Source organism: Mycteria americana, chromosome 9 (assembly GCF_035582795.1).
Source record: "Mycteria americana isolate JAX WOST 10 ecotype Jacksonville Zoo and Gardens chromosome 9, USCA_MyAme_1.0, whole genome shotgun sequence".
NCBI classification, from domain to species: Eukaryota; Metazoa; Chordata; class Aves; order Ciconiiformes; family Ciconiidae; genus Mycteria; species Mycteria americana.
In genome coordinates this window covers 11,836,887-11,855,695 of record NC_134373.1, presented here as the reverse complement: position 1 = coordinate 11,855,695, position 18,809 = coordinate 11,836,887, and the positions used below count along the sequence as shown (strand labels likewise).

The window sequence follows — 18,809 nt, the reverse complement described above, 5'->3', positions numbered from 1 at the left end:
GGTTTTTTCAGCTCTGTGATTCAAATAGCATCTCAGATTTCTTACAAAAAAAGCATTTATTTGAAATACTGTATTTCCTGCACGTCTCCTTATAGAATTTGGCAGAGATTACAAAGTACACATTCAGTTGATCTAAGCCATGTGGAAAGAATTATTCATTAATCTTAGCCTTTCCTTCGTACTTTAAACAATTCTTCATAGATGCTGAGGGCCAGATTCAATAAAAACTAACAAGCTCTTGAGATGTTTCTATAGAGAGTCTTTCTTTCTAAAACATTGATATTTCAGGGTTTATTCGGTATATTAGGCTGGTGCAGTGAGACAGAATGTTTATTTGAGGCGACACATGAATCTGAGATGTTCCCACAAAAATTTTACTTCTCATTAAATGACAGTTATAGAGGGAGAATTAAGTATATTTTTAAAGTGAAAATGTGAATGGTTTAAAAAACTCATTTGAGGTGCCTGGAACATATCTGACTATACATATAATTTTAAATGGTATTAGTCTTATCTAAAAATAGAAGGAGAATAGATCCCTTTCAGAAAAAAATAGAAGATATGCGAGTCCAAATTTTGGCTTGAATAGCTTCCTCATGTCCCTTCATCCCCTTTAAGCAATTGCACAGCATTTGCAAAAGAAATGCTTTGGGTTGTCATCTTGGTAACTAGCAGGGACATTCATTCACAACACTTGGGTATTGCAAAGCTCTTGTGTTGCTGGAGGTGACAATAACTGTAGGTTATTAAGAGAACAGATTGTCTTGAATGATGTTGCTCTGTACGCTGCTTCCAGATGAGTTTGTTTCTATTTCAGTCATGGTAGTTGGTTGTTAAACATCTTAATAATTTCATACAAAAGGTCTTCACTTGGGTGTTATATACATGAGTATGGTGAAAGAAACAGGTTTGTGGGTAGGAACGGAGAGAAATGCAAGGCTTCCTGATTTCTCTATTATTCCTATAAGTTAGCAGTGGCAAGTAGTACGTCATTTTATAGCTATGACTGATTTGTTTTTGTTTTTTCTAGAACCCCACTAATGCTTGCAGTGGCATATGGGCACATTGATGCTGTTTCTTTATTACTTGAAAAAGAAGCATCTGTGGATGCAGCTGATCTCCTGGGATGCACAGCGTTACACCGAGGGGTGACTTAATTTTTATGATTCTTAATTGTTTGTTTTACTGTGACTACAACTAACTTATAAACACAGGGATATTAAATGATTGGAATATAAATACAGGGAATACTGAAAAGGATTGGAAACCTGACCAAGTACAGTCAATGACGTAAAAAGCAGAACAGAACTGCTCTCAGTAATGCTCTGCTTCTGACTTTATTTCACATTCACTTTAATTGATTAGATAAAATACCAATTAGACCAGTTTTTCTTGGCTCTAGACACTTCAGGATAGCAATCGTTATTTTTATAACTGAGCACCTTATGAATTCTAAAAATAATTTCTTTAAAAGAACTGCCCAGCAGTTATTTTCATTTTTCTTGGGGAGGATGGTGTAAATAAGTAGGCCTTAAGTTTTGATCTGGAGGCAGCGAAACTCGAGGCAGATCTAATCTTTTCTAGGAGTCAGGTTCTTACCCAATGTGAAGTTGATGCAAGAGATGATATTTATACAGACCTCTATGATAACTGCAGTGAGCAGTTCAGCTTAGGAGTCCAGCACAAGTCTGTTATAAAAGCTACGGCATAAAATTTGTTCTGTACTGATAGCAATACATGAACATGACCAAGATACCAAAGCTACCCTATGTATGATACGGAGGTCACTGATAGTAGCTGGCCAGCTGTTAAAACAGCTTTTCATATTTCTGATTATATTCTTGATCCTTTTTTTCTTCAGTTCTTCTCTCACATTCACACATGGTTTTGAGAAGCCAGACTCGGGTTTTCTGAACCTCACCTCTTGTTCATCTGTTTCCTTAGTCTCAAACTGCTCCTCGCTTTTGTGCCTCACTTAGTGGAGTCTCTTCCACAGACTAGGAATCAATGCTTTTGAAAGACAGCACCAAATACATTTCAGTGTATCAGTTATGATAGGTACTCATGGGAGCAAAGGAGCTTTCATCTCTGCTTTCTGAATCCCATCCAGGCTGTTTCATGTTCACAGACGTCAATCATATTCCGTATTTCCTGGGCAAGAATCTGTATTATGTCAACCTCTTTACTCATTTCTTTGTTATCAGATTATGACTGGGCATGAAGAGTGTGTTCAGATGCTGTTAGAGAAAGAAGTATCTATTTTATGTAAAGATGCCAGAGGCAGAACACCTCTGCACTTTGCAGCAGCTCGGGGTCATGCCACTTGGCTGAGTGAATTACTGCAGATAGCACTTTCAGAGGAAGACTGCAGTTTGAAAGATAATCAAGGTTATACGCCGCTGCACTGGGCTTGTTACAACGGTAAGGTTCTCCCTGTGGACTTTTGCCAAGTTCAAATGGGGCCTCAGTTTTAGGGAAATATGATAACAAAGCAGCCTAACACTTTGAGAAGCTTGAAATGAAGAGGCAAATTATCTCCCCTCTACTTGCTCTCTGTAGTTCGTGTTTGCTATGTTCACCCTTCAGTTCAGAAGCCAGGGAAATTCCAGTAATACCTCCCAGGGGCTTTGCAGCTCATTTGCTCTCAGTCACAGGAGGCCAGGGTGAAATTCTGGCTTTACTGACGTCAGTGATGAAATTCGCATTGATTTCTGTGCGATCAGGAATGCTCCTTTGAGCTGTCACCTTCTTATTTATTGATGCAAGAGACCATGTGAATAGATGGATATTCTGAACTGAACTGATTATTCTAAACTGGATAATCTGAACTTGTGGCTTAATATAAGGATAAAGCTTCGTAATACTATCATTTAAGACCATCTTTAGAGATGTGTAAGGCAACATACATTACATCACATAAAAAGACTTTTTTTTCTTTTCCTTTTTTTCAGTAAGTGCTAATATTAGCCTGGATCTATCTTGCTGCTGCCATAAAAAACCCAAGAAAATCTGTTTATAATTTTATCACATAAGAGCTTATATACACATTGTGTTCAACTTTGAACTTAGTGTTAAATTCTAATCTGTATAAGCCTAATATGAATTAAGTGAATTACTTGCTTTGCACAACACTGTGAAATGTCTGATCTCTTATAGGTCATGAAAACTGCATAGAAGTACTATTGGAACAAAAATTTTTCCGCACGTTCTATGGTAATAGCTTCTCTCCATTGCACTGTGCCGTGTAAGTAGAAATCTCCAGTAACAAATGCTTTAGGATATGTCTGGAAAAAGTAGCAGTATGAGAAAAAAGTTGTTGGGTTTTTTTTTTTTTTTTAGATTATGCACCTGAGAAAATAATTTTAAAGCTGATCATAAAATTATGCTTATAATTCTGCTGAAAAAGTGGCAGAATAAAGAGAATTTTTGCATAAATTTCATACATCTAGGCTATTTGATGAAATTCTGACTTGTAAGTAAATAGCTGCCTTTCTGCTCCCTTTCTAGTTTCTTTTCCCTTGCTTACAACTACAGACCTATGCCTTTTCTTCACACAGGCTGGAACTTCATAGCTCTTCCATTCTTAGGCCATGACCTGGGCTATAGTGCCTTGGTCCGTGTAAGTATGAGCTTTTGAGGTTCCTTTGAAACCCAATGGCTGAAAGTTAAGAAGTTTGTCAGAACAAGATGATTCTTTTTTAGCACACTTTTTAAAAGGAACTTTTTTAGTTCCTTTCTTTAGGAACAAAGCGTTAATGAAGGAAGGATTTGAAACAGCAGTCTCTGTCATGCAAGAATGGTGTTCTGTGCAGGCCATATTTTTTCCAAGGCATCCTCAGCTGAGTGTTTTCCAGACTGATTTTCTTCATGTTTTTTTTTCCTTCTGAGATAATCTCTATCTTGAAGGTTTGGTACTTCTTACCCAGGTCCCAGCCAAAGGGATTGATCGGTTAGAGAGACAGAATCTGTATCCAAAGTTCTCATATGACTTACGAACAACAAAAAGGTGGTGGCCATTATGAGTTATTAATCTTCTTCCACGCATGTATTTTATACATATTCCTTACTCAAATAAAGCAGTATGTTTTCATATGGGAAGTATTGTAATAGAGCAAAATCGTAACTTTTCATAACATAATTGCAAATGCGTTTATTTTAAAATGCAAAATTACTTTAGTTTGTAGGACCTAACATGCTTATTAAAACATGTAAGCCATCAGAAGAGTAAGGAATTAAGCACTGAAAAAACAAATGCAAACTTTCCTAATTTCTGCCAACAATTAGAATGACTGTATTCTATTCTATGTTCTATTAGAAGAATGAATGTCTTCCAGAAGTAATGATAGGAGTTACTATTGTGTAGGCTTCCCTTCTACAGTCCACATCATTGGAAAGTAGAAAAGTAATTTGTCATGTATCAAACTTTGAAATTATAAAAAACCCAATATATTAGAGAAATAAAAGCATATATGAAGCACTGTTGTTACTCTGCTTAAAATAAAATCACTTGTGGCTGAAACATAGTATTTGAAATCTGAATTTCTAGCGATTGAAAATTTTTTTCAATATTTATATTCTTTTAAACTAGTATGTAATTCTCAAAGCCATTAAAAATGTGTGCAACTTAAAAATGCATGCAAATTTAAAATGAAAACAGCTGCTAATCCAGCGTGGGCATGTGTTAGCTATACTATGTGTCTAATACTGTTACTAAACACTGTTCATTTTCATAATGAAATGAGACAAATTAACAATAACCAGAAAGAGTACTAATTGAGTACATCCATCAGGGAAAAGTATTAAATGTGTCAGTTGGAAGAGATGTGGGCTTCAGTACCTAAAACATTAGAATAAACTTTCTATATGTCGGTATATATGATGGAGTGCTTTCCAGATCCAGGTGTGTTTGACATTTAGACTAAAGGATTGTAAGGTATTAAGGTTTTAATCCTAGGTTTGTGCTGCGCTTTCAGTTACCTTTGTGCATAGTAAATTGCAGGATCAGCTTTGCTTTAGAGACTGAAATTCATAATAGCAGATGCAGTTTGGTTAAATGGAGAAATGATGAATAATCAGAAATATGACTGAAAGCATTACAGCAAAGGTATGTTAGGATAACTTATATATAACCAATAAGAAATATTAATGGGAAGTGAAGTAAATTAATATTGGGAAGTGGGAAAATATGTAGACTTTTTACCTTTTTGAAAATGTCTTGTCTTTGGCAGAATCAATGATCACGAAAACTGTGCGTCGCTGCTCATCGGAGCCATCGATGCCAGCATTGTCAATTGCAAAGATGACAAAGGAAGGTAATAGTTTCTTAAACAAATTGCATTTCATCTTCATGAATCCATCTAGTATTTCATAATTCTTTCTGAACCTCTGGAACTAATCCTTATCTGATACAGTTGAGCTAAGGCTTGTCCTGCTGACTCTTTCAGACAGCAGTTTACACCGCAACAGAGTTAAATGGTGGCTCACTTGAAGCAAGAATACTATGAAGTATTCAATTTCCTAGTACATATGAAAAGAAATACAAAAGAAATAGTATTTTGTTTGTTTAGAACAGCTATGACTATAGCCTGTTTCCCTGAACCAGTTTTCTTTGTTAAATATTTAAACATGTTTATCTTTGCTAAATGGAGTGATGCTATGTACACACAGAAAAGTATTTCATTAAAAGCTTTAATGTTATGTTAGCATTCTCAGGGCACACAACTCAAAACATCTATGCAGCAAAATAATACTGATACAGCAAGAGATATGCCTTCAGCCAAATCCTTAATTTGTCACATTGATAAATCTCCTCAATATACGTGTGTGTATATATATTTAATTAAAATTGCTGAAATTCTAAAAATTGAATACTCATTGTTTCTATTAATTAAAACAAATTCAAGACCTTCAGTAATGGTGATTACTTACTCCTATAAGGGTAAGACCATCTCACCCTTACTGATAAGCAAAACCTGAAGTAACACTATGAGCAGGGTTGTCTACCAGCTATCTTTTATCTCTATTAGTCACACTTCAGACCCAAAATGCTATAGGGAGACAGCGAACGAATTCTAATGTCAGTCTTGTGGAAACTGATAACCTTCAAAGTGGGTAGAATTCCTTCTGCCTTTTATAGTAATACTGTTATTGTAGCTTGTTGCTGCAGTATTTTTGACTATAACTTAGAATACTTTCGTTTTTTTAAACAATGGATCTGTTCTTTTCTGATGGTTCTTACCATCTTAGGCTTGTTAAAAAAAAAAATCAGATGAATAAGAGTGAGGGATTGTACTGCTTTTCGTATTATGCAGTATGCTTCATTAAAATAAATATGCTGCTAATATGAGATTCTCCACAGTATCATATCCACCTTATGCTTCCCTTTTTTTAAAGTTTATACTGCACCAGGACAGAGACTGTAAATATCATTTAACTTATTTCAGATGCTGCTACTATAACATTCCCCTGGTGATAACTCAAAGTTCCATAGTAAAAAAAAAAAATTATTAAAAAATGTCTTACATTTTCAGGTTCTTGGGAAGGTAAGTAAACAGGATTATTGTCATTCTTTAGCAACAGCTGTGGTCGCATTACTTTCCCCACAGAACGCCCCTTCACGCGGCAGCCTTCGCGGATCACGTGGAGTGCCTCCAGCTCCTCCTGAGTCACAGCGCACAAGTGAATGCTGCGGATCACGCAGGGAAAACACCTCTTATGATGGCAGCTCAAAATGGTCACGTAGGTGCTGTAGGTAAGTACATCTTTGCCTCTGTTTGTCTTGAAGGGTGAGTGCTACTGCAGTTACTATCCCAAATAGGTAGTCATTTTTTTTCCTGTGAAAACTAAGGAAGAAAAATAAATCCGTGGATGTCTGTAAGAAGCTACCTTTACATCTCTCAAAAAAAAATCTTTTTCTTCTCAGTCATTGTTTCTCAGCAGTCTTGGTGAACATTTGCAATAACAGACTTGAGTCTTATTTCCTCCTAAGAGCACGCTGTAAAGAGCATGAGGGGAGTAGTAATTCTATTCCTCTGTTTTCTTCCTTGATTTTTACGGAGCAGTAAAACTGCACATGTGAAAAAGATTGTGTAATCCTTTTTTTCCACTCTATTATAGGAATTCCTGTTCTTAAAATGGCAGCTATCGGCAACTGCTTTTCCAGGCTAGACTATATACTATAGACATACAGATTAGGGTCATACTGGCTTAACAGAATTCCCTTTTCTCTAGCTTCAACAGCACAGATTGCACCCTAAATTCTTGATATCCACTTAGTCCTCTCAAAGTAGGATCCACAGTTGTTCTCAGGAGAAGGTGATTCAGGCAGAACTTGCTGATCTGCAAATGGGGAAGTTTGTAAATAAATTAAGATTAATATATGTTTGACAGTTTGAGGCACAGTGAATGAGCTATTAGCTCTGCCTTTGCTTGCTGATTAACTGCACAAGATTAGTCTGTTCTCATTCATTATTTTTACTTCATGTTCGTAAAGCTTACATCACATAAAGGCTTAATTGATTAGCTTGTACGCACATGTATATTGAAATAGTAAATTTTTTCTTCTGTTTTTACATGTTTGTCTGCCCATTGGATTTTTTTCTTGATTTCTATTCTATACCTCAGACTTTTTGGTGAACATTGCCAAGGCTGACCTGACATTAAAAGATACAGAGTTGAATACATCTTTGCACTTGGCTAGCAGTAAAGTAAGTTGAATACCTCTGTATGCTTCTGTTCTCTTCACAGTCTGTATGTATGTATGTGTGTGTTTATGCTCCTAAAAATTTTTCTGCAGTGGAAATGTGATGGTCAAACTTGTGGTGAGGAAGGGAGCATTGTTCCAAGATTTTTCTCAAGTCTGTTTCAAGGTTTAGTAAACTGAGAAATATGGATGCCTCTTATGGCAGCTGAAACATAAGGAAGGGAAACTAAGAGAAATAATGGAAAATCCTTTGAAGTTTTACCAAATAATGTCACTGTAAAATAGCTTAACATAGGTTCAGTGGCAAAGGAAAAAAAAAAAGGTATTTATTTTTTCTTCTTATTCTCCAATTTCTGTGGAAGGAACCCAAAATTTTCCCTTATGCTCCGCAGTAGTAAAACCAGAGGCATTGATTAGATTGGTGGTGGTGTCTTTTCCCACCCTTTCTTCCTCTTAATTCCAATCGCTACTGCTGTTTCTGCAAGAAAAAATGCACATGGAATTCCTTCTCCTGGGCCTTTTCTTTTGCTCCTATCCATGGACTGGATTCCAGTGTGATAGTATTACTCTGGTTTCTGCAGACACATGAGCCTCGCTGAATTCTCAGGGTCCTTCAGGCAGCTGTTCACTTGCCAGGCCTGTAGGCTCGGCATCTGCAACTTGCTGTGCTGAAACTGTATCAGAAATAAGGCCCAGATCTGTATTGTTTCCAAAGTTTCATTATGAGAGCTCTCACACTGAAAGGATTTTGTGGTAGTTTATTAATAATACAGAAAGGCATTTAAAGACCCAGAAAGTATAGTATTAGTTTTTGAAATTAAACCATCTCTTTCTATGTTACTGTGTAGCTCTAATAAATAATCCATTGAATGCTCTCTCAAGAGAAATAGCAGTCTTCTCTGAAAGCTGGGGAGGTGAACTCATATATAATGAATGGAGGGTTGAAAGACAGGGGAATGTCTACGTTTCTAAATGTGCTAAAGCATCCTAGCAGTGGCAGTTTGTAAATGGTATTTTAAGGCTCCTACCGCTCACCTACTACACATCCTTATAAGCTGAGTAGCATGTTTTGTATTTCAAATTGAGTTATTGAATTTCACTTTTATCTGTAACATTTCTTTTGCCTCAATTTCAAACTCCTCAGCAAATTAACAGTTTGGGTTTTTTTCCAACTACAGGGTCATGAAAAATGTGCCTTGTTAATACTTGACAAGATACAAGAACAGAGCCTTATTAATGCAAAAAATAATGCATTGCAGACGTAAGTATAGCCTGATCCTCTCAAGTTCAGTTGACTTACCAGAAGATTCCAATTTAGCATTTCAAATTCATGTCTCAAATTTTTTCATAGAACAAAAAAGTTAATTTCTGATTTTTTTGAGTGCTTGCCCTTAAAAAGACCATATTTGTGTTGCATTTTCACTTTCAATTTTGATTCTTTTAATGCCAATTCTATACATGGTCTGGTGGAAAAATTACATGAGGTCATTTATCTGAAGACTGTATCAAAATGTCTCAAATTGATCAATAATCAATTAATCATGTGAATGTGTAAGTATACATCTGGCATTTCCTAGCTTTTTGAGCTTCACCTTAAATCTAAATTATTTAGACTTAAGGTGGTACATTTAATTTTCAGAGGGTTTTTTTAGGTGATATTTTATGTGCAACTCCCATCCATACCATACGTTATCAGCAGAGTTAGAACCGTCGATATTCTTACTCCAGCTGCAACTGTTTGACTGGTATGGGAGAATCCCACAGAATAAGACTGAACCACGGGTTCAGGTGGCAGATCATCTAGTGCTTGCAGAAGAATTCATTCCATTTAGCCCTTTTTTTCCCCCTCCCAATAGGAAATTGTTTTTCCTGTCCTACTAGTTCTCCCCAAACAGGAGCACTGGGTATCGGCCCAGGAAGGGAGCAAACCAGTGCTTATTTTTAATTTCCAGCTGCTCTGCAGTAACAGAGATTAGCAGTCAAGTATTCAAGGATAAAAAGGCAATACAATAATTTTGAACAGTCTGTAGTAGCCAGAATGAAGGATGGAACAAAGGCATTTCTTCAGTCTTAGATTCATTTTCCTTTTAAACATCAATTGTGTGCTGCAAACAGTGGAAAAATGACACCTATTCAAAGAAAGCCTTTAGACTGGAAAGTATTAAGCAATCTTTGCATATGTAAAGGTAATTATATTTGTCTTGCACGTATGTTTTATAGATGTGGAACATGAGGATTATTTTAAAGGCTGTAATATAATTTAATGTCTACAATATAATTATAATGATCCAAAAAAGGAAAACATTCTCTTTCTGATGCTGGGTATGCTTTAAGCATTACCTAACTTTTTTTACAAAGTCTATTTTAAACTGAACTTGAATTTAGTTGTTATGTTTTTGTAGACCTCTCCACATTGCTGCACGAAACGGCTTAAAGATGGTGGTTGAAGAGCTGCTAGCCAAAGGGGCATGTGTCCTGGCAGTAGATGAAAATGGTAAGTAAGTAATACCCTTTGACAATCTTCAGTAGGACCCAGCAGGTAATTTTCCAACCGACCGAAGCAGTAGACTTAAAAGCTGATGATAGACATCACTGATGCTTTTATCCTTCCAAGAACAGATAATGAGCTGTGTGAGTACCTATTAAAAAAAAAAAGATACTATTTATTTTTCTTTAATATAAAAATGTATTCTAAACATCACAGTGGTCCCTTTTACTGTTCATTTTGCATGTACTGTCAACAGCTAGTCTTTTTTAATGCTTGAGTGCAGTGGTAACTTGAATTTCCTAAACATGCAAGTGGCACCGGATAATTCTGACGCCTTGCAGAAGAATTAAGGATTATGCATTCAATCAGCGCATGTTTTAATGGGTAGGAAGAAAACCATCAACATATGGTTGATTGTGTCCTAGTTCATTCTGAGATCAAAGCTTGTGCTTACCAATTGTCTGACCTAATGCAAGATGCAAGTAAATTAGTGTTGCCTTATAAAATACATGATTAGTTAATAAATCTGATAATTTTGTTTCAGATCTCAATGAAGTCCTTCCCTAAACGTTAGAAAGCCCATAGAGGGCTGTGCTTCTATAATTAATGTTTTCAAAAATGTCTTCCTGAAATAAGCTGGTCTTTCTTACAATAACTGACTTCATGGCATTAATGTAACAATTCGGTACCTCCATCTTCCCATATCTGTAAAGTAACAATAATAATACTCACCCATCATTGCAAGACATTTTGAGATCTATGGATGAAAAGAACTGAGTGGTGAGTATTTACTATTAACCAAATGCTACCTACATATAGTTGCATGAATGAGTTCCACTGAAGTCATCTGGCCCTAACCTCATTTTAGAGATAGGGGACAGAAAAATGAACCAGACTAGCTTCTAACCACAGTTTTTATCATTAAAATTGTACATACAGATACAGTTAATTTGCATGTATGTAACAAGTGAAAATTAAGTTTCAATTTGAGACACGTTTAATTTTTCTAGGAACAACTGCATACATGCTTTAAAAGAGAGAAATTCAAGTACAATCTTAGTATAAGTACAACTCTAAAGAATATTCACGCCTGGAACTCAGTGGAATAGGAAATTCTATTTAGGGTATGCATTCACTGCAGTCAGTGCTTAAATGTGGGTAGTTTGCTACAAAACTGTACTCACACTTGTCCACCAAACTCATCTACACTGCAGGTGTTCTCAGCCTCCTTGAGGCAGTAGGATATCAGCAGTGGTCATTGCCTCAGATTACCATTGCTGCAGCATGTAAGAAGTAGCCATCTTCAAAAGAATGTTTGCTCTTGGTATAAAGGAGGATTTGTTGGAAAGTGCTGGAGTGCTATACAGCAGCCTGCAAAATGTATAGATAGCAAGTGTATTCAGCATACTGGTTTCCAAGATTTGTATACGTGAAGAGCTGCTTTAGGGCAGAGCTTGGACAGGAGCCACGTTAAACTGCAGTGAAGACAAACTTTTAATAGCTCCCCAGTTCTTCATTTTACTGACAACTGTAGAATATTAACTTTGTATATAAAGTGTATGCCATGCTTTCTGAATACAGTCGTTATTCTTCTAACATAACGTAAATTTGGGTAACTAAACATCCACGTAGTCATACCTGCTATACATGTACCACATGCACTGGTCTAATTCTTTTCTCTCATAATTTAATTCCTAAATAAACTGCTTTCTGAGTTGAGTAGATACTCAACTGATCAGTCTTTAAAAGCATTTGCTTATTACTTTGAAATGTTTTTAAACTAATATCTTTTATGTTCTAATGAAAGTCATTGTTCTCAGAATGAGACTTGTTCATATGCACAGAAACTGAAGCCAGTTTCTGTCCCTGTTGCTGTACTCCCCATGTTCTGTATTCATCATACTGTCTGTGCTGTAGAACTGTGTTTAGCAAGTGCTTTTATTCATATCGTGAAGTCTGTTTGCTGCCTGATTTTAAAAAAATAGTGCTTGTTGTGGTCACAGTGATTTAAATGCTCCATAAAGTGTGTATTTTCCCAGCATGTCTAATTTAAAATAAGTAACATACCCGTGTTGTCTGGCATGATTGTAACTGAACATACATCTCCTGCTTACAATGTCATCTAGAGATGTATAAGAGGAATGCTCAGTGCCATTCTCAGTACCCTTAGTACTAACCATTGCCTTGTCTGCATTTGTGCCCAGGTCATACGCCAGCCCTGGCTTGCGCTCCTAACAAAGACGTGGCTGACTGCCTGGCACTCATTTTGGCTACCATGATGCCTTTTTCTCCTTCCAGTTCAATGACGGCTTTCAACTTCGTTTGTTTTAAAAAAGACAATTTGGGCAGGACACATCTCTGCGATGGCTCCAGTATGGGTAGCATTAACTCTTACAATAAGCCCTTGAGTAATAACGTAGGAACAGAGGATGGGTACAATGAAAATGATTCGGATTCTGAAACATTTTGACTTTTTGATATTCAAAAACTTTTTTTCATTATTATTTCATTTCAGCTTTATTTTTGTCTTTTTAAATAGCTTAAATCCCACGGCTATATTCTTAACTATTATTCTTGACAAGTAGGTATTGAAAGATTTGTAGTGATGAGAATCAAGCCTTTAAATAACAAAGTTAGAGGGATTTACTGGAACGTATTCCCATTAATGTTCTGCAGCTTTTCAGCTTCCTCATGGTTTCTTTATAGGCCCTAAGTGCCCCTGTGGAAAGTCTCTACCTCTTATTTTAAGTAGAAAAAGAGAAAATGCCTTTTTTTCTTTTTGACAGCACAAATAAGCAGGGAACTGTTTGTAAAAAGTTCTTACATGTTTTAGCTGTACCTTTAGTACACGAACATATTTCCAGTGTAGCCTGCATAGATTCGAGCATCACCCCTTTCCTCTGTTTGTCTGTTTCCTACTTCCAGGGGCTCTGTTAGATTTTTTTTTTTTTTTTTTTTTACACAAACCAAAGGTAAAGTTGTAAATTTTAAAACTGCCTGTATTACTTTTCTACAGGAAACAAAACCTTTTACATTCTGAGTGTATTAAGCACTTAAACCTACAGAAGGCACTTTTTACAGTTCTTAGTTGCAGCACACAATTAGAAAAATATAGTTAGAAACTCTTAAGGCCAAATTCTACTTGTCTCACCATATTTTCCCATGGACATCAGTGGAACCACTTGTGTAAAATGAAAATCACTTGGCCCTTATTTTTTTTCAATTCAGCACAAACATGTATGGTTTATTTGCACTACAGAATTAGGGTCATTAGACGTTTCTATCACCTGAGCCATTAACCATGAATCTAGTATCAAAAAAAAAATTCAGGTGTAGACAAAGGTGTATGTAAAATTTGTATTGACTTGCCAGCTTAAATGGATTTTTTTCATTTTCTATGCTTGAATAACTTATTTTTACTGTAAACAGTATCGAATTTTAAAATACTTTTGCCAGTGTTTGGATTAACAGAGCAAAGGTAAAGCAATGAAAGCGTAACACCAAAAGTTGAAATACCAAACACCAGATAACATAGCAGTGTACCGTGCAGGGGATCGGAGATACATGCTAAAAAAGCCTATTGTCACCAGCTTTTAAAGCAATGTCAACTTTGTGAATATGTTTACTCCTTCTGCCAAAGTTTCTAGGTCAAATGGACCACGACCCTCGTCTGCAACAGATGTACAAAAGGAAGAATGAGACTTTGTAAACAAACAAACAAAAAAAAACTAAACAAAAAGCTATCATGACCTAACCAGCTGTACCAAGAGGACCAAAATGCTTCAGTAATTAAATGGAAGACTTTGCTACTTTTATTTTTTCTTCAAATGTGAGTGACATAATGAAGTAGTTTTTCTAAACCATAAAAATATAAACTTTTGAGGTAATGAGTAGTCTTGAGTGAATTTTACATTTTATGACACAGGTTTCAAGTTGACATTTGTAACTGATGATGTGTTGACCACAGTTTGTTTTTTTTTTTCCAGACTAAAGAATATGTTCATATACTTTTAATGTAAATGTGTTTATATTTATTTGAAATGAAACAAATGCCCAGGAAAAATAACTCTGGCCTGTTCTAGTTAGTATTTGTGCATACTATTCGGCATGATGCAAAATGAAATGTGAATCTAGGCAAGACTGATGGCCTGAGTAGAAAAAGGAAGGGCTGATGCACTTCAGGAGAGTGCCCATCTTCTTATATGGAATGCAAAGATAAAGTCCACAGGCTATATTGCTAAAACACGGAGTGCAAAACATCTTCCACCGCTTAAGAGCATAAGAAAGGGATCCAACCCCCTGCTAGACAAGTGAGAGAACACTGTACAGCTACAGTAAAGAGGGGAAAAGGTAATACAGCATGGAGTCAAGGTGTTAAAGTTCCCGTGATTCACACTTGGGCTGTCTGCAGGCCTACATCTGTGCTGTGAGGACGAGATGAGCTTCCTCTGTGCACGCTTTCGGCAGGGTAAATGAAAAGTAAGGATATTTATTTTGGTTGCAGTTTTTAGCTGTGTTCCACTGAATTGTTAAAAATCTATTGGCAGTTTCCAGTTCTTTGATTAAGAAAAATATTTATATATTAAGTTTATTTTGCCTTGCTAAAGTTAAATATTGTTTCCTTGAATATTAGGTAAAATTAAATATTGTTTCCTTGAACGTTAACAAATTTCCAAAGTTTACAACAAAGAATCACAAGGATAGCGTCTCTAAAGGTGAATATTTCTCTTCCCTCAACTCTGTATTTTCTGCAATAGAATGACAGAGCACCTGAAACCCTGGTTTTCTCCTCAGAAATAGCACAGAATAATATTTTTATGATTGATTTTTCTCAACGTTTTTGCTTTTAAGAGTTGCAGAATAGCAATAACCACCTTGCTTTAAGCACTGAAAATAAGAGGAGAGATCAGTTGTTAAAGTTTTCAGTGGTCTCTGTCCAGAAATTAATAGAAATCCCAACTTTTGCTTTTTTTTTTTAATGTGGAATGATGGCATTGAAAACAAATAAACAAATGGGAAATGGCTGCCACCTGTCTATCAGCAGGATCAGCCTTTTAATCTTGGTTTAACCAGAGATGTAGGTAGGCTCCTTGGCAGGATTAGTTATAAGTCTCACCCCAAAATACAGAAAGCTACGCTATCCTACATTAAGTCACTTCATTAGGAGAAAAACAGTCCTCTTTACAAACAGGATGTCATATTATTTTAAGCAGCCATTTAAAAAATGTCAGTATTTTTACTTGGTACCATACAGAGTTACTGAAAATATTTCTGTATATTTGCAATACCTTGTAACTCTGGTAATTGTGTGGTGCAACAACTGCTGCCTCTTAATGATGTAGACAACATTATAGAAGCATAGGCGATTACTGAATTACTTTGGTCCTTCTAGGAACCAAATCTAAACTTTACTGATTAAACTTTTCTGTAAACTAACAAAGATGTAAGTATGCAATAGTCCAAAAATCATAGAGACGTATGATTCGTTAGCATCTTAAGGGCATTGGGAAAGTCATGTTTTGAGAATGGTGTATTTAGGAGGAAAACTGTCATGAGCAAGACACTTGGAAGTAAGTACTCAGTATTGGCCTATCCCACATCTCGTGTGAGTTACCAGAATCCCTTTTTTTGTATGCTACTAGTACATTAATCTGTAATATAATTTATCACATGTAGAAATAAACTTGTAATTTAGGGCAGATATTTAAGCATGAGAATAATTTTACTCTTGTAAATAATCACCTTGCCTTTCTGTGGACTTTTTACAAGAGTAGAGTTAATCATACATAATTGTTGCACTTAACCCTGGATCCTGCAATTTACAGTACGTGGACAACTTCTGTGTCTGCACCAAGCAAAGGGTATTTGGGGAGGGGCAGCCATCTGCCCAGGTGTATTAGCAGGATCATTTCATCCTGTATTTTAACCACAGCTGCAGGTGGAATCCATAGCAGGATGGGGTCCCAGGTCTCTCATAAATACTGAGTTACAACCTCCGGACTGCCTGAAATTGCTGTGAAATAGCTCAGGGGATTTCTGTTCATCGCTACTAAAAGGGCACCATAATGTGTTTGGTACTTTTATGCAGTAAATGACTGCCAGATTATTGAATTAGAACAAACACATGAAATGAATTGTTTATCCATTGTACTGTTGAGAAACTTGGTTATGTATCTTGAGGATGATTTTAAAAAAAATTGTGATTTTTATTCTTAGTCATGTAAGAAATATTAGAGTGCCTTTTTATATTTGTGTATTATGGAAATGTTTTGTGAAACTTGTCTTTTTTTTTTTTCCCCGAGTGTTATAAAAGCAATATATTACCAGTAAATTTTCATTTCAGACCTTCTTTGAATGTATAAAGTGTTTCTTCTTTTCATATGTTCTACCTGCATTGAAATGAAAATTAATATGCTAAATTTCTATAGGAATAATGTATAATTTTTGCAGTGCTGAAAATGCTTTCTTATTACACAAAAAGTAAACCTTAGGTCAGTGTTATAGGAAAGGGCGTTTTAAACTAGTGACAATCTGAGTGTGTGTATAAAATGTAATTTTATGCGTTTCTTATGCAGTGATCTACATATTAAAGCCAATATCTTATGTTTTGTAGGTTTTGTCTTATATTTTATGCTTTAGCATGTGCAATATATCTTTACAAACCATGGTGATACGAATCTGGTGCCAGTGTTATATTTTGCATAACATTTGTAATAAACAATATAAAATATTGTTTGATGGTTTCAGTGGGGTTTTGTCGGTATTGTTTGCATTTGTAAATTGAAGTTTAAGGACTTGGGTAAATGTCACATACAAAATGAGGAAAAAGACTTACTTCAGCGAATGACTTGGAATTCAACCTGAATCTTCTCAAGCACAGTTTAGTAACTTTTTCAACTACTGAATGCTGTATTAATGTAATGAAGAACCCTAACTGTAAACTACTCTTGCAATGCATTCAGATGGTTATTTTTACAAATAAAAATGGTACAAATACTTGTTGGAAAACTGAGTAAATTTTGTTTCTTTTAAAGGAGGGGGAAAGGCTTAAGTATTTAGCAGTGGAATGAAAATCCAACTATATGTATTTCCACTTCGTACTTCCCTCATATGTAACTACCCCCCTTGTCTCAGTAAGCTGATGTTAGTATTGCTTCCTCTGTAGCTTGGGGGGAAAAAAAGTAATATTTTTTATCATAAATTAAATATTTTACTGTTAGTTCTCACTGATGAGCAACACCAGCAATCATAGGTGTGTCGTGCATCAGGGCAGGGTGGCTGTCCCACAGACTAAAATCCAGTGAAGAGTGCCTAAAGATAGTAAGCTGTTGAAAGTGATTAATTAAAGCAAACAAAACCCACCATCCCCCCGCCCAAAAAAAAAACCAACCCAAAACCAACAAAACCAACCACTACTAGCAACGTCTTTTACGCATTGAGTGCTTGAAGCTTTATGCATGTTGTGACTAAACTGCTAACAGGCCAGGAACGCTGGCCTGAACCCACCTGAACAGTGGCGTTTGCAGGTTTATTTTCGGGAGGTGAACCGCAGGGAGGTACGGCCTCGCCGGGTGCGGGGCGAGGCTCTGGCCCGGCTCCGTCGGCACCCCCGGCCCTTGCCAGCGGGAGGGAAATTGCGCCCCGCGACACTCGGGGGGCATTTTGGAGTCCGCAAACGCCGACGAGCCGCCGCCTGCCCCGGCACCGCCTGAGGCCCGGCTGCCTCTGAGGGGGGCGAGGGGAAGCACTCTCCTCGCGGGCTCAGCCCGGGGCGGAACCCCTTCGGCGGCAGCAGCAGCCCCACGGGCCGGACGCGGCTAAGCAGGCGCACCGCAGTGGCAGTGCGATGAGTTGACCTCCCTATCATGGCGGACACGCCTTCCCCTCGCAAGCTACCGGCTGGGGGAAGCCGGTAGGTAAGTTCCTGACCTCCCCATAATGGCTCCCACGGCACGGCACACGGACCTCCCTCAGCCTGGCGGAACGACGGCCAGCCAGGCCCTGACCTTCCCAACATGGCGGCTGCCCTCCTGGTCCCAGCGGCGGCCAGCAGCGCCCCCTGACCTTCTCAATATGGCGGCTCCCGGCGGCGGCCAGGTTGTGGCGCCAGCCCGCCCGCCCCGCCTCCCGGGCGGTGGCGCTCCCCGCCCCGCCCCGCCGTGCCTGTGTGCGTGGAGAGCCCGCGGGGGGACGAGGGCTCCGCTCCGCTCCTCTCCTCACCTCGGCGCGGCGGGGCGCGATGGGGCGGGCGGGCCGCCGGCTGCCCGCGGTGGCGGCGGTCTTCTACGGGGCGCTGGCGGCGCTGGTGCTGCTCGGGGTGCGGGACGTGCTGTTCCTCTACGAGGAGAACCGGTGCAGCATGACCTACATGTACGAGTACCCCGAGTACCTGGTGAGTGCGGCGGCGGGAGGCGCTGAGGGAGCGGGCGGCCGCGTAACAGGTGGGAGCCGCCGGTCCCGGGGCGCCGCCGCTGGGCGGGGTGCGGCGGCCCCGCGCCGGCCTCGCGCCGCCCGGCGGCCGTTGGGGCGTCGCCGCCCGCATCGCCGCGGCCGGGAGCCGCTTGTCTGAGGCGCAGCCCTCGTGTGGCTTCCGTCCTCTCCCCTGCTACGGGGGAAGAA

General features: G+C 38.2%; 2 protein-coding genes and 1 long non-coding RNA gene across 18 annotated transcripts in view; 2 read left to right on the top strand and 1 right to left on the bottom strand.

Moving 5' to 3' along the window:
- The window catches only part of ANKRD44 (ankyrin repeat domain 44), a 153,248-nt gene extending 136,326 nt beyond the window's left edge, over positions 1-16,922 (top strand). For 10 of the 13 annotated variants that reach the window (XM_075511978.1, XM_075511981.1, XM_075511977.1 and 7 more), the window contains 9 exons: positions 1,031-1,148; positions 2,205-2,421; positions 3,157-3,244; positions 5,229-5,312; positions 6,606-6,751; positions 7,624-7,706; positions 8,881-8,963; positions 10,105-10,196; positions 12,395-16,922. In XM_075511978.1, the coding sequence (XP_075368093.1) occupies positions 1,031-1,148; positions 2,205-2,421; positions 3,157-3,244; positions 5,229-5,312; positions 6,606-6,751; positions 7,624-7,706; positions 8,881-8,963; positions 10,105-10,196; positions 12,395-12,660 (1,177 nt within the window). In that variant the 3' untranslated portion in view covers positions 12,661-16,922. Of the gene's footprint in view, positions 1-1,030; positions 1,149-2,204; positions 2,422-3,156; positions 3,245-5,228; positions 5,313-6,605; positions 6,752-7,623; positions 7,707-8,880; positions 8,964-10,104; positions 10,197-10,734; positions 10,971-12,394 lie in introns of all 13 variants that reach the window. The other 3 variants (XM_075511983.1, XM_075511982.1, XR_012777127.1) reach the window with 2 other exon arrangements.
- LOC142414600 (uncharacterized) lies at positions 6,704-18,477 on the bottom strand. The gene is made up of 4 exons (XR_012777128.1): positions 18,354-18,477; positions 11,375-11,561; positions 10,212-10,341; positions 6,704-6,842 (listed from the first exon to the last, which is right to left on the bottom strand). It is a non-coding gene; the product is annotated as an uncharacterized LOC142414600 (long non-coding RNA).
- The window catches only part of PGAP1 (post-GPI attachment to proteins inositol deacylase 1), a 46,544-nt gene continuing 45,743 nt past the window's right edge, over positions 18,009-18,809 (top strand). For 2 of the 4 annotated variants that reach the window (XM_075511992.1, XM_075511988.1), the window contains exon 1: positions 18,430-18,582. In XM_075511992.1, the coding sequence (XP_075368107.1) occupies positions 18,430-18,582 (153 nt within the window). Of the gene's footprint in view, positions 18,107-18,429; positions 18,583-18,809 lie in introns of those variants that run through there. The other 2 variants (XM_075511991.1, XM_075511989.1) reach the window with 2 other exon arrangements.